Below are 12,718 nucleotides of genomic sequence, written 5' to 3'. Positions count from 1 at the left end.
TCCTAATTCTAACCCTAAACCTTAAAATCATGAGGGGGCATTTGGAACATTGAGTTGTCAGGAGCAGTCGCCCTTATTACAGTTCAGTGACAGGGTGAAACCATATGTTATCTTCTATGCAATTATTACATCAATTAGTGACTGATGTTATCTAGTATAAACCACTTTTCTAATCGTGGAAAGGGTAATGTTTAAAAACGTGTGTGGAAGACAACAAACTGTTGAAGTTATACAATTATTTTTCACTTAACTTTATTTTATTGTAAGTTGTTGTTGAAGAATGTTTACAATTAGATAAGGAAGTAAAGTAAGACAAGTAGTATTATTTGGGATCTATTAGAATGCTGCATACAATGTGAAGAACATCAATCGTCATTTTACTTTTGTGGAACTCTAATTGTGAAACCAATTTAACAGAAAGTAGACTTTTAAAAGCTGTCTTTTCTTTTATCTCCTTTATTTCAACTACAATGTATATGATTTCTTTCTAAATATTATATTTTTGGAGAGGGTCCGTGTTAACCATTTATGATATTTAAAGCAGTTGGACTGTGTATCCACTTTATTGTGTACACTTTACTTGAATTGAAACAGATTTATTTTTCTTAAGGAAACTGAAATTAATACTATATTTTGAGATCATATATTTTTGTATGCAATTTTCTTTCTCAAAAGAACAACAGCATGTCTGACAAAACAATACGTACATTGTGTTATTTGTTTGGGTTCTTTTATTATGTTTCACGTGAAAATTGATTGTTTTCTCTCTGGGGAGCCCAAGGTTTCTAAATAATAATAAGGGGTGATTGTTTCACTTGAGGATATTAAAACATGGGGTTAATTAATGGCCCAAAGGTTGCAAAGTTGTAGAGGTATGACAGCAGAGGGCGCTATTTATAATTGATCCATGGATTCACAGGGGTGCTAAACAAATAAATAGGAGAAAACTGCGCTTTTCGAGCTAATTATAATTCTTTGTATACCCTAAAAACATTCTTTACTGAACAGATTTGAGAGCCCCAATAAGGACGATAGTGTAAACAATGTGTAACTGTCAAATGTTGTCTTATGTATCCATGTACGTATGATTTGACTGCGAATCTCAATGTGAACTAAATGAAAGGGTCAAATGTATCTTTGGAAGGATCCTCACGTCGGCTCAAGGAAGGTTCAGTACTTCACGAGTTTTATCGTCAGATGTTTATACTGAGGTTCCAAGATCACGTATCCCTATTGATAGAGGGCGTTCAAACAATTTGAATCCCCTCAAATTATTTGAAAATTCTTTTCTCCTTCCTTTTTGAAGGGGTGTAGTAAGAATTACTGTTAGGAAGTGCTTTAGGGCGGTATCTGATTTTGTTTATCTGTCTTTAGTTTGTTTAGAGAGCCACTTTGTGTTTCATGGCTCCCGGGGCTGGATGATGTTTCCTGCAACCTGGATGCATCTTAGCAAGATGTTTCCAGCATCAGTTGTGAATATAATTATTTGTTGTTAAAAATCAACATTGGGGAAGTGGCATTTTCGGTACGTAGTTGAAGTCATGGTGGGCAAGTAACCTGCAGGAATCGGACGTAAAATAAACGTTTTAACCTGAGTCAAGCAATGTAGTGCACAATGATAAGTGATGTTACACTAAAGATTTGCATGAAGCGAACAATTATTTTAAAACGTTTAGCACAAAGTGGCTCCCTAATGAAGCTAAAATCAGGGGGAAAAAACTCGAGTCATTTTATTTAATGACCAGCATTAAACATTTTACCAGTGAATACCGCCCATTTGTTTAAAACGCTTTCAGCGCTTCAAAATCTAATACGGCCTTTTTAAAAATGGATTCATAGTCAAAATTATGGGGGGGGGGAATAAATATTTAAAAAACACACCCTAATTACCCTTGGAAAAAGCTAATCCCAGAAAATGCGAGTTTGTTTTCCTTATTGCTGACAATTTCATAAAACAGCCCCCCCCCCTCCATTTGCCGAACTTTATAGCCAAATTAATTTATCAAGCCTCCTCAACATCATGACAACTTATCACACAATATAATAATTCAGTTGTCACAGGGAAAACTGTCCCCACTCCCTGGTGATTCTATTTATTTTTTATTTATTTATTTTAAATCTTTAGACATACACAATAGTTACAAGTTGTACAGGGGCTGTCAAGGTTAAAACAAAAGTATACAAACTGTCATCAAAAGATGTGTAAAACCAGACCCCTGCCAACGATAAAAATATAATTAATTTCTGTCCCCAATTAGTTCTTTATAAAACGATATTATTTCTTAACCTTTTTTGCTTGGATTCATGGGGAAATAATTAAGGTCTAGCTGTTGCATGCAAACCGCTCACCAACAAAAAATACCTATTGTGCAAATAAAACAGAAAAGAGACTGAACGTGAAAACAGGTGGCAACTGCATTTCACCTCAAACAAAATCTTCGGTGATTATGCAAATTCGGAGTTAAGCGGTCTCTTCGAAATACTCATTGTGGCGAATCGCATGGCATTCCAGCGTTCAGAATGTGACTGATTGTGTAGCACAGTGGAGTGGAAGGCAGCAATGGCCGCATCTCTTTGCTCTCAAGGGGTTTGGACGTCGCTTTTTCCTGACGAACTTTAGGCCTATTTATGGTCCATCATGTACATTCGGGAAAATGTACAATTGTTGACAATAACTATTGCTGGTTTAGAATTGTGATTATTCTATACCTAGGGCGTTGCCAACGTCTTGGATAAGGCCATCATTGCAAGACCTATGAACATGTGCGTTGTTTTGTCAATGGACAGCCGAAACGTGTGACTGAAAATTGCAGTATTCAACACAAAATTCACCGTTGAACTTTAAAGACAGTTGCAGAAGTCTATGGATATGTGGTTATGTGGACGTATTATTGGAGTTCGCCAAAGGACCAAGGTAAAACCAACTGTGCAGAATATCTGACCTCCACTTTTTAAGTTCGCATGTGCGATTCGCCATTTTGATAACTGTTTGGCTTAATTGATCTTAAAACTTGTGTTCACCTCCCAAATGGCAGTGAACGCAATTTAGTCAGTTTTCAAAAATTCTGAACGCAATTATTACGGATGTAGAATTCAGTTTAATAAGATGGTTATTCCATTCTCTTGTTGGAAAAGAATGCAATGTGGGAATAGATGAGAACAATGAAAATACAACTTGTGTTTTTTCATGAGTTGTGTTGACTCTGAAAATTACTGCTAGTCAAAAAAAAAATAAAAAATTGAGCTAAAAGGGTAATAATGTTAATTGGGCGCAATAGTGGAGGTCGGATAATGCAAGTTGATATAATTCAAGATAAAGACAAGGCGAAGACTGCGAATGGTAAGAGGAGATCTAACCCGTTCTCTTGCAGAGTCCCACCCTCGTACCACCCCTTCCCTTTCAATGATGCTCGGCGATCTTGTTGATGTTGTCCTTGCTTAGCTTTCAATGTGACTTCAGAGTTTCTTGGAGTTTCTTGGCATTTCTTGAGTTGCATATTGGTCGAAGCCAATGATGCTTATTAGTTAGGAGACTAGTCTTACTGGAAATTTCTGCCAGGGTTGATTATTCAAGTCGTCAGTTGTCATGTTTATCTATTATTGTCATAATTTTACGTTTGGATAACTTTCCGTATGGCGCCACCACTTTTTCACTTATTTTTACAAAAAGGGATATATCGATGAGGTAAATTAGATACTATATTGTTTCATATCGAATGAAAAAGTGGTGGCGCCATGCGGAAACTTTTCCATCTGATAATTTGTTTGTTTTTTTATTATAATAATAACCCCCTCCAAAAGATAAAATGTATATATAGTCAAATATGTCAGTCCAATCAACATTAATTTGATGATTAATGTTTGAGTTCGGAGTAATAACATTTTTTTTAAATTTATATCAGCTAAATTAATAATTATTTTATTTAATCCTTACATCACCACTACATCACTTCATGAATGTCGAAACTTTTCAATTCAGTCAATAAACTAAATAGAGCTCATTGCAAATAACTTCCCTAAACCACGTATTTCTGAGCGCTGGCGAAAAAGGAAAACAAAATAAAAAAATTAAAATAAACAAAATTGAAGACGTCAAGAGAGAAGAAAGGAGAAAGAGTGAGCACATCATCCAAGAGGAAACGACACCCGTGATGCCTCCAGGTATGTATGAATGGTAAGACAGTATAGGCTTAGAGTATTAGTGTTGGCCTAGAGGTAAGACTAACTCTCTATTCTTTTAGCAGGTTCACTGGAGATAGGTAAAGTATAAAGTGTGATAGGTGTAGTACTTAGTCTTTGAACCAAGACTAAGAACTACGCTGTCAACGCTAAACGCAGGATGCCCAATTTCATTGAGCTGCTACGCACAGAAATTTGCTTAGCATGAAATTTCTTACTTGATAAAACAAGGATTACCAACCAAATTTCCACGTGATTTCAGGATAAGCAAACAACGGCTGAAAAACACTAACAAGCAACATGCGACATTTGAAAAAAAAACAAGAAAGAAATGTCATGCTAAGCAAATATTTGTGCTTAGCAGCTCTATGAAATTGGGCCCTGGAGTTATAAGATGAAGTCTCTCCCTTCGATGTCCTTGATGAGTGACTGGAGGCAAGATGAGTTCGACTGTTTGCAGCAGAGGTTAAGTATAGGTGAAGTATAAACTAACCTTTACCCCCCCCCCCCCCCCCGATCCAACTTTCAAAGCTTCACTCGAAAGGCTTTAACCTTGTTTTTTTGTTTGTTTCTTTTTTTTGCAGATGTGTAACCTACAGACTGGTATTCAACCTAGCTGCTAAAGTTGGATGCTGAGGCCAGCCATTGTGCACAGATCTCGGCCCAATTTCACAAAGCTGCTAAGCACAACAATTTACATAGCGTTAATTTCTTCCTTGATAAAAACAAGATTACCAAATTTCCACGTGATTTTCAGAAAAAAGCAAAATAAAAAACAGATGAATACCAGATATAACTAAGTAATATGCAACAAATGGAAACTTGTTGGTAATCCTGTTTTTATCAAGGAAGACATTTCATGCTAAGAAAATTGTTGTGCTTAGCAGCTCTATGAAGTTGGGCCCATATGGTAGCTCTGGGACATCGTCAAGACATGTTCGGTCTCAGGTAATGTATGTGGTGAACCTGACTTTGGCTATATGATGTGACACCAATTAACTGTCTACATAATATTTTCTTACAGATGGCTGGCCATGTTTCTTAGAAAATGAAGTAGTGTGTGTGCTGACATCTTCGCTGAGCTGAAAGGACACCTATACCAGCAGAGAATGGAGGCGTGCAAAGGATGTGGTAATGTATCTAGTTATAAACAACTGGTGAGGAAACTACCCTTCGAGATAGGACAACTCAATCAAACAATTATTTGGAAGATCATAAGAAATCTACTTGTGAGGAAAAAGGAAACATTTCAACCCAAAATCATTTAAGGAAACATGCAACCCAAAATAATTTTTTGTTTCAAGATTATTTCAAAACGTTTTAGCAGTCAAATCACTAAAATTATGTTGAAATTCTACACAGGTGTGACCAGCCACTGGCCGAGGTAAAACAACTTCATACCCAGTTAAACATTTCTATTTGTTTGTAAAATCCAAACAAATTGAAATCCTTTTTGAAACATCGATTTAATCAAATTTGTTATAAAGATGTTTTTTGAATGCACCTACAAATAGTAAAGTTCTCTCTGTTTTGAGTTGTTTCTTGTGCAGTGTTGACTACCGTACCTATTTGAAGGGTACATGGAATGGACTAATGGACATGTGTGAGCTTCATTGGAGGATACATGTAGTTGTGACTATGGACCTCTCTGGATGAACATTGGCTGACGGTACAGGTGCAAAGAGTCAAAAACAGACCGCTCTTCAAAGAAAACTTGTAGAATTCCCCCCAGTTTTACTAAAAGTAATTTCGGGGAGAAGTCAACAACTTTTCTTTGAAAAGATGGTTCATTTCACAAATGGGCAAGGGAGATAATGTTTGAACATTTTGCAAATCTTAAGGTTTTAAATTAAAAAATTTAAAGACCAACATATTCATTCCCAATTCACATCATTTGGTTTCCATGAGCCTGGTAAAAAAAAGAGACAGAGATTGTCAGTATAAGATTTTAAAAGACATAAAACCTCCAACAAAACATGGGATGTTGTGTCATGTTTTGTGTGCATGAGTTGAAGAACTGATTGGAGAAGGAGAAGAGTCTCCTTGCACCTACTGAGCATCATATTAACCATCCCCCAGAACAACTGAAGAACTGATTGGAGAAGGAGAAGAGTCTTCTTGCACCTACTGAGCATCATATTAACCATCCCCCAGAACAACTGATACATGTTGGTATCAAGAGTTAATTAAAATCAACCTTTGAATCTGAAATTGATGCCTTTTCTACCCTAGATTGAGAGGCCATCTTGGAGCTAATCAATGCCTTTGTGAAACCAGATGAAGACTGAATGACGATTTCAAGCCAGATGACACTCTGCAACAAGTTCAACTTTTCACTGTGACGTGGATGATGAGGCAAGCCAACGCTTTGGGGCAGGTGCAAAGAGTCGACAACAGACCACTTGGTAAGTTTGAAAAAACTCATTCTAACTTTTTGTTCTTTAAGAATTGGTTCTTCCAACAAATGTTGCATGCCATGCAAAGGAGTTGTTTCAGAATTCACTTTGATGGGGGTTTGAAATCGTTGTTTTGAAAGAATACATTCATTCCCATCATCTGGTTTGCAGTAACACTATAGCCAACTGGTGGAAAACGTCTTAAAATAGGAGCTCAATTTGATTTTTGAAAAAATGTCTAAAACATGCCCAACCCAAAAGCTGGAATGGGTGTTGTGAAGTGGGTGGGCGTGTTCATTGAAGAACTGATGATTGGAGGAGCTTGTATGAGGAGAATCTTCTTTGTAAGAACTTTTTGACGTAACCATTCCTCATCCAAACCAACTTGTAATAAAATAATTTATCCAAATTAATCTGTCAAAATGGTTGATTTTTTTCTACCATAGATTGAGACGATGACCTTGGAGATGACATCTTGAGGCTATAACCGCCAGTTTTTGGACTGTCACCTCCATCCAGCTGAAGAAGAGCTGTCTAACCAGAGGACTATGATGTTACAAATTCAACCGCTCAAGTGACATTTACATGTGGATGTTTTGAGGCCAACATTCTTTTGGGACAATTATGTACAAAGAATCAACAGTTAGTTTGAAGAAACCAACTTTTGGACTGTGTGCCAACAGCTGAAGACGTCACTGCCAGATGTCTCCACAAGAATTTGAACTGTTCAATCTCTTTTTGCTCAATGGTTTAAGTGAGTGAGGGATGCTAATAACCACTGCTCTTGTGCAACCAGCTGAATCAAAGGACTGTCAAGTCCAGCTAGATGCATGTGTATTAACTATAGTTTGATGGGCTCTCATAAACTGAAGAAAGACTGTCAAGTCTATATACAAGAGGAATTCCCGGTGGGTAAACTGAAACAAGCTGGACAATGAGGGCGCCTTACTGTATGACGTCACTCAAGATGATCATCTTGGACTATCTGAATGTGTGTCTGTGGCTATATGGCTGCATATGTTGCTATGGATACAATGACGATCAAGCCGCATCAAAGGCCACTTATTCTGATACGGTTCTAGTTTATTGTTAACTCAATAGGCATTTACTGAAATCCATTAAACTCTATTACCAATATTATAACTCACATCTGTTGATAAATGGCGGCCTCATGAAAAATAGTTTTGGTTCATCATGAAAAATCTAATCCATTCCAAGTACAATATCCTTTGGATTTTGATGGAATCAGAATAGATAGGACTCTAGAGATGGTGTTGCTTGTGTATAAGAGAAACAAAGCCACAATCAAATAAGGTTATCACACAATATTAGTTGAGTTGTATAATTATTTATTTTATAAACATTTTGACAGCGAAATAAGTGAAATTAATGTCAACAACTACATGTTTGTTGCAGCAGAAGTTTGAACAAAATGTGACCAAAACAAGTCACCCAAAAGTTCCCCCCCCCCCAAAAAAAAAAAAAAAAAAAAAAAAAAATACCCCAAGCATGTTATATTAGGATTACTGTCACTTTGTAGTATGGACCACTGCTTGGTTAAATAATTTATTTACGTTAGCTAAAGGCTCTGCGTATATTAAACAGTAAACTTATATAAGACAATCCATGAAAACTTATGTAAACTAAAGGAGTGACAATTATAAGAGCTAAAGACTGCTTTAAAACTAGCCGAGACCGTAATCGTTAAAATAATGACAATACTTGGGCTAACCAATACACATTTGTTGGACCAAATTATCGGGGCCCAATTTCATAGAGCTGCCTAGGCACAAAAAGTAGCTAAGCACAAAATAATTATGCTTACTAGAATATGTTTAATATTCCATGTTTTACGTGTAATGTATGACGGTATCCTTGCTTATTGCTTAGCAAAACATTGTTACACAATATTTTCTGCTTAAGCAGCTCTATGAAATTGGGTCCAGTACCGTAGGGCAAGTTAAACGATTGTTCGAAGTAAAAGTATGAATATTATTATTTTTTAAAGACAAGAAAACAATAAAATGTGCATGGTATGTACAAGTTTTAAAAGATAAACAGAATGTGTGGAATGTTTAAATCCTATTTAATGTTTTACATCTTTATTATTCAAATCTATCTTTCACTTCGTGAAAAAGCTGTTCTATGGAGTACTTGAATTTTTAAGATTACAATCAAACATTTTATTTACAAGTTATAATTAAAATGGAAAGATTCAGGCACGTTTTAATTCCTAAGATTAACCATTTGAAAAATATAGCTATGAAGTTATAGTTCATAAACAGAAAAATAAATAAGTCTTCTAAATTAGAAGCTTGGACAATTATTATTACAACAAATTTTCAAAGTATTATTTTTTACTCACAAGTTAATTCAAGTTTTAATTACAAACGGTTGCTGGGGGAAATATAGCTTTGAGGTTACAGTTAATAACAAAGAAAAACAACAAAGTCTTCTAAAATTAGAAGCATGAGAAATAAAACTGTTACAACAATTTGGTCTTATTTCTCAAACATTTTACTTACAAGTTAATTAAAGTTATAATTATACACGATTGCTCATAATGAAGTATTGGGCACCTTTAATTCTTAATATTAACCATCGGGAAAATATAGCTTTGAGGTTATAGTTAATAATATAAAAATAACAATAAAGTCTTCTAAATTAGAAGCATTAGCAATTTTTCTAACATTATTTTTACTCACAAGTTAATTCAAGTTATAATTACAAACAGTTGCTTCTATATGAAAATATTTAGGCACGTTTTAGCCATTGTGAAAATAAAGCTTTGTGGCACTAGTTAATAGAAAGAAAAACAAGATTCTTCTAAAATTAGAAGCATGATTTGTTCATTATTTTCAATTTATTTCTTATTTACCCTGGGGAGACCTCTGAGTGAAACACCGTTTGTCAGAGGTTCCCGGCAAAAACAAACATCAACATTTAAAAATGTGTTTAATTATAACGAAGATAATTAAGGGCAAACATTTTTACACATTTCTGTCCCACCACTCTCCCCACTGTACTCCAGAGCAGTTTTTCTTATATTTCTATTTTCTGTTTCATCTCTGAGTAAGTGGATCCAATAATCAAGACAGCTTCCGGAGGCATTGATCAATGTCTTAGATAAGAAGACTTCATACAGGATAAAAGTCAAGAAAGGGGACTTAAGATGCTCAAAACCAAGTTCCCCTAAAGACTTCAGCATACGGGTAATCCTCTGGTAGTTGTGTGAGGACCTAGCGATGGAGGAAAAATAAATATTATTTGAAATGCAAAATAGTTAATCGAAAAATCGTTTGTTATATCACTCAATTGTTGTCAGTATAAACAAACTTAATCAATAACTGAGAGGCAACAAAGGAACAAGGACTAAGTAAAGACCGTGACTTATGGAACTGCTTCTCTGTTATGGAACATTGTCAGACAAAGAGAGATGAAAACATCAACTTCAAAAACAAAGCCTGAAGATAAACAGCTATCAACATTTTCTAAAAAAGGTATGAGAATACTTGTCAAAGATCTACCTATACCTGTTGAGATGTTCAAACCTTTCTTGCCAGTTTTCTCCTCGTACAATCACTCCAGTACTCTCATCTTCAAGATGCATGCCCCAGAAATCAAGCATCATGCGATATGACATCAAGACTCGTTGCCTAGCAGCAGGATCCTCACGAATCTTCTAATTAAGAAGAAAGGTCAAGCAAAACAAACATTTAAAAATAAATGGACAACAAAAAAAGGTAAGGAAATACAAATTCATCAATAACATACACATCAAAGATAGACGAAGTGTGAGTCAAGTAATCAAATCAGATATAATGAAATTTATAATGAATATCTTCTAAACACTATTTAGTACTTACCTTTGCCTCGTGAAGTTGAAGCTCTTGAGCCCGATGGTTGAATATCGATTTTTCTCGGATAGGAAACACCCTACAAACAACAACAATCTGGTTATCATGACCTTGTCATCTAAATATAATTATCTTCAAACCAGTGATTAGTTCCAATCTTATTTCTCAAAATGAATTCCCAGCTAACTTGCAATAATTGAAAATATTAAAAGAATTCAACCTCAGTAGAGCCTTTAAACATTTAACAATCCCTCTAAGGACATTACACAAACATAGTGACAGATATCTGTCAGTTGGTTGATGTTTCTTTGATTGAGTCCCTTATCAATTCATAAAGATTGTGGCCCTTTCACCATTCATTGAATAATGGTTTTGACACAATTATTGGATAAATATTCATTCGTGCATTATTTAAATTGCAATGATCAAAAGTTACAATACACTTAATGTTCCTATAATTGAATGTCATTTGTATTGAGCGCGTTGTTTCTATAACAACATACCTCTGTATGTAGTCATGGCGACTCTCAAGAAACCAGTAGTTTCCAAACCAGTCTTGAACTTCATCGATGAACATACCTCACGATGGAAATAAATCAACCCAAAACTTATGACAAGATTAACAAGAGTCTTATAAGTAATAAAAGACATATTGCGCCTGACAGTCAAGTCAAGGGAAAATACAAAGAGCATCTTCTTAAAAGAGAGGCAAATGCAAGATGGTGGTCGTTGGAGCCTTGTCTTAAAATGTTTACTGGGTGTGTTATATGGTTAGAGGCAACATCAAGGGTGATGGAGAGTTTTGTGGTAAGAATTTCCGTCCACACAGGTTTTAGTGTTTATTTGAAAAAATTTAGCACCCATTTTGGATTCAATTTTATAATGTCTCTATCAACTCACCATTGCGCCCATTTTCCTTGTTGCTGTAGAACAGCCAATTGTCACAAAGTTTCGAATTGTCTTTCTTTCCCTGAATAAAATTAAATAAAGCAAAATAATACACAAATGAATTAATAACCAAGTTGTGAAACTGGGAGAAAAATAATAATAATATGTTGACCCCGCCCTTACCCGCGCGTCGTGGTTCGGCTGAAGTCATCACCCAGATTAAAACACCACCTCGATGCTCACTTAAAAACCTAATTAAAACAATGAATTATTTCTAAGAGTTGTCTTAATCTGTTCACGTCACAGACATGTCTGTGGTTCACGTCCCGAAAGGTTAAACATAATCATGGGATGAGTTACACAATATGTGACGTCATACCGGGTATCCTCGACAGTATGTGAGAGTGTCTTGCTTGGCCCTGTCTGGCTGGACCAGGTTGAAAGCTCCTTGTTGCTCTTCATTATAATGGGATCTCCCATCCGCTTCATTTCTGTCTCCTGATAGTAAATTCTCATAGATCGTCAAGATTGGAGTTTTGAGGCATCCATAAACCTTCATGATTGGTGGTACGAAAAAGCTCGACATTATTGTCTTGATTTGGTTCCAGAGAAAACAGCAACCGCAGCAACAAACATCACCAATTGTTACGCATAATTATTCTCACATTATTGAGTTTTAATTAATTTCAAAATACGGTAAAATGGCTTTTTGTTGACAATGTAAACTGATGGGTTGTGCACTAATTATATTTACATGTAAAATCTGATAAAATCAACACACGGATATCCAGAGCACACCTGCCACATGACACACCTACAAATATCTCACATTATAACAGTGAAAATATGTTGCTACTGAGCTGGGAAAACCCAAACAACAACACCGACCTCGTTTCCACGAGTTTATCATCTCGATCTCCTGTAGTGTTGCCTCACGATGGAAGCGACACGAAAGCTGCAAGTGAAAAAGAGGTGGCTAATGTGCGTGATCGGGAATTCCCCTAATTAACAATTAGCCACCTCTTTCTCACTTGCAGCTTTCGTGTCGCTTCCATCGTGAGGCAACACTACAGGAGATCGAGATGATAAACTCGTGGAAACGAGGTCGGTGTTGTTGTTTGGGTTTTTGTCGAGACAAGACACATCCACTGGTAACGTGGGGGTGTCCATTGCCGCGTGAAATCCCTGCAATTATTTCAGTTATTTTCTTCGTTAATTATAATATTGCTCTTTAGTTCCAATATTTGGCTTTTACATTGATTGATACTAATAGTCAATGGCCTTTCCAAAATTGCGTTATTGACATCCATCCCGTATTCCCTAGTCTCGATCTTGCCCCTCATCAGTCAGTCTCCCCCCCCCCCAGAGTAATGTCCTCTGTCGTCTCCATCCATCAGT

The 12,718-nt window shown here is 36.0% G+C and overlaps 1 protein-coding gene and 1 long non-coding RNA gene across 2 annotated transcripts; one reads left to right on the top strand and one right to left on the bottom strand.

Moving 5' to 3' along the window:
* The first annotated feature begins 4,896 nt into the window (after nucleotides 1-4,896).
* On the top strand, nucleotides 4,897-8,045 carry LOC117299425. Its single transcript, XR_004520073.1, has 3 exons — nucleotides 4,897-5,854; nucleotides 6,412-6,584; nucleotides 7,022-8,045. It is a non-coding gene; the product is annotated as an uncharacterized LOC117299425 (long non-coding RNA).
* LOC117299424 (opioid growth factor receptor-like protein 1) lies at nucleotides 7,904-12,143 on the bottom strand. The gene is made up of 6 exons (XM_033782961.1): nucleotides 11,700-12,143; nucleotides 11,333-11,402; nucleotides 10,936-11,011; nucleotides 10,442-10,511; nucleotides 10,109-10,257; nucleotides 7,904-9,814 (listed from the first exon to the last, which is right to left on the bottom strand). The coding sequence occupies exons 1-6, from the start codon at nucleotides 11,904-11,906 to the stop codon at nucleotides 9,550-9,552; spliced, it is 837 nt and encodes a 278-aa protein (XP_033638852.1). The 5' UTR covers nucleotides 11,907-12,143; the 3' UTR covers nucleotides 7,904-9,549.
* Nucleotides 12,144-12,718: the final 575 nt, after the last annotated feature.

Source organism: Asterias rubens, chromosome 14, assembly GCF_902459465.1.
Source record: "Asterias rubens chromosome 14, eAstRub1.3, whole genome shotgun sequence".
NCBI lineage: Eukaryota > Metazoa > Echinodermata > Asteroidea > Forcipulatida > Asteriidae > Asterias > Asterias rubens.
This window is presented reverse-complemented; position numbering and strand designations above follow the sequence as displayed.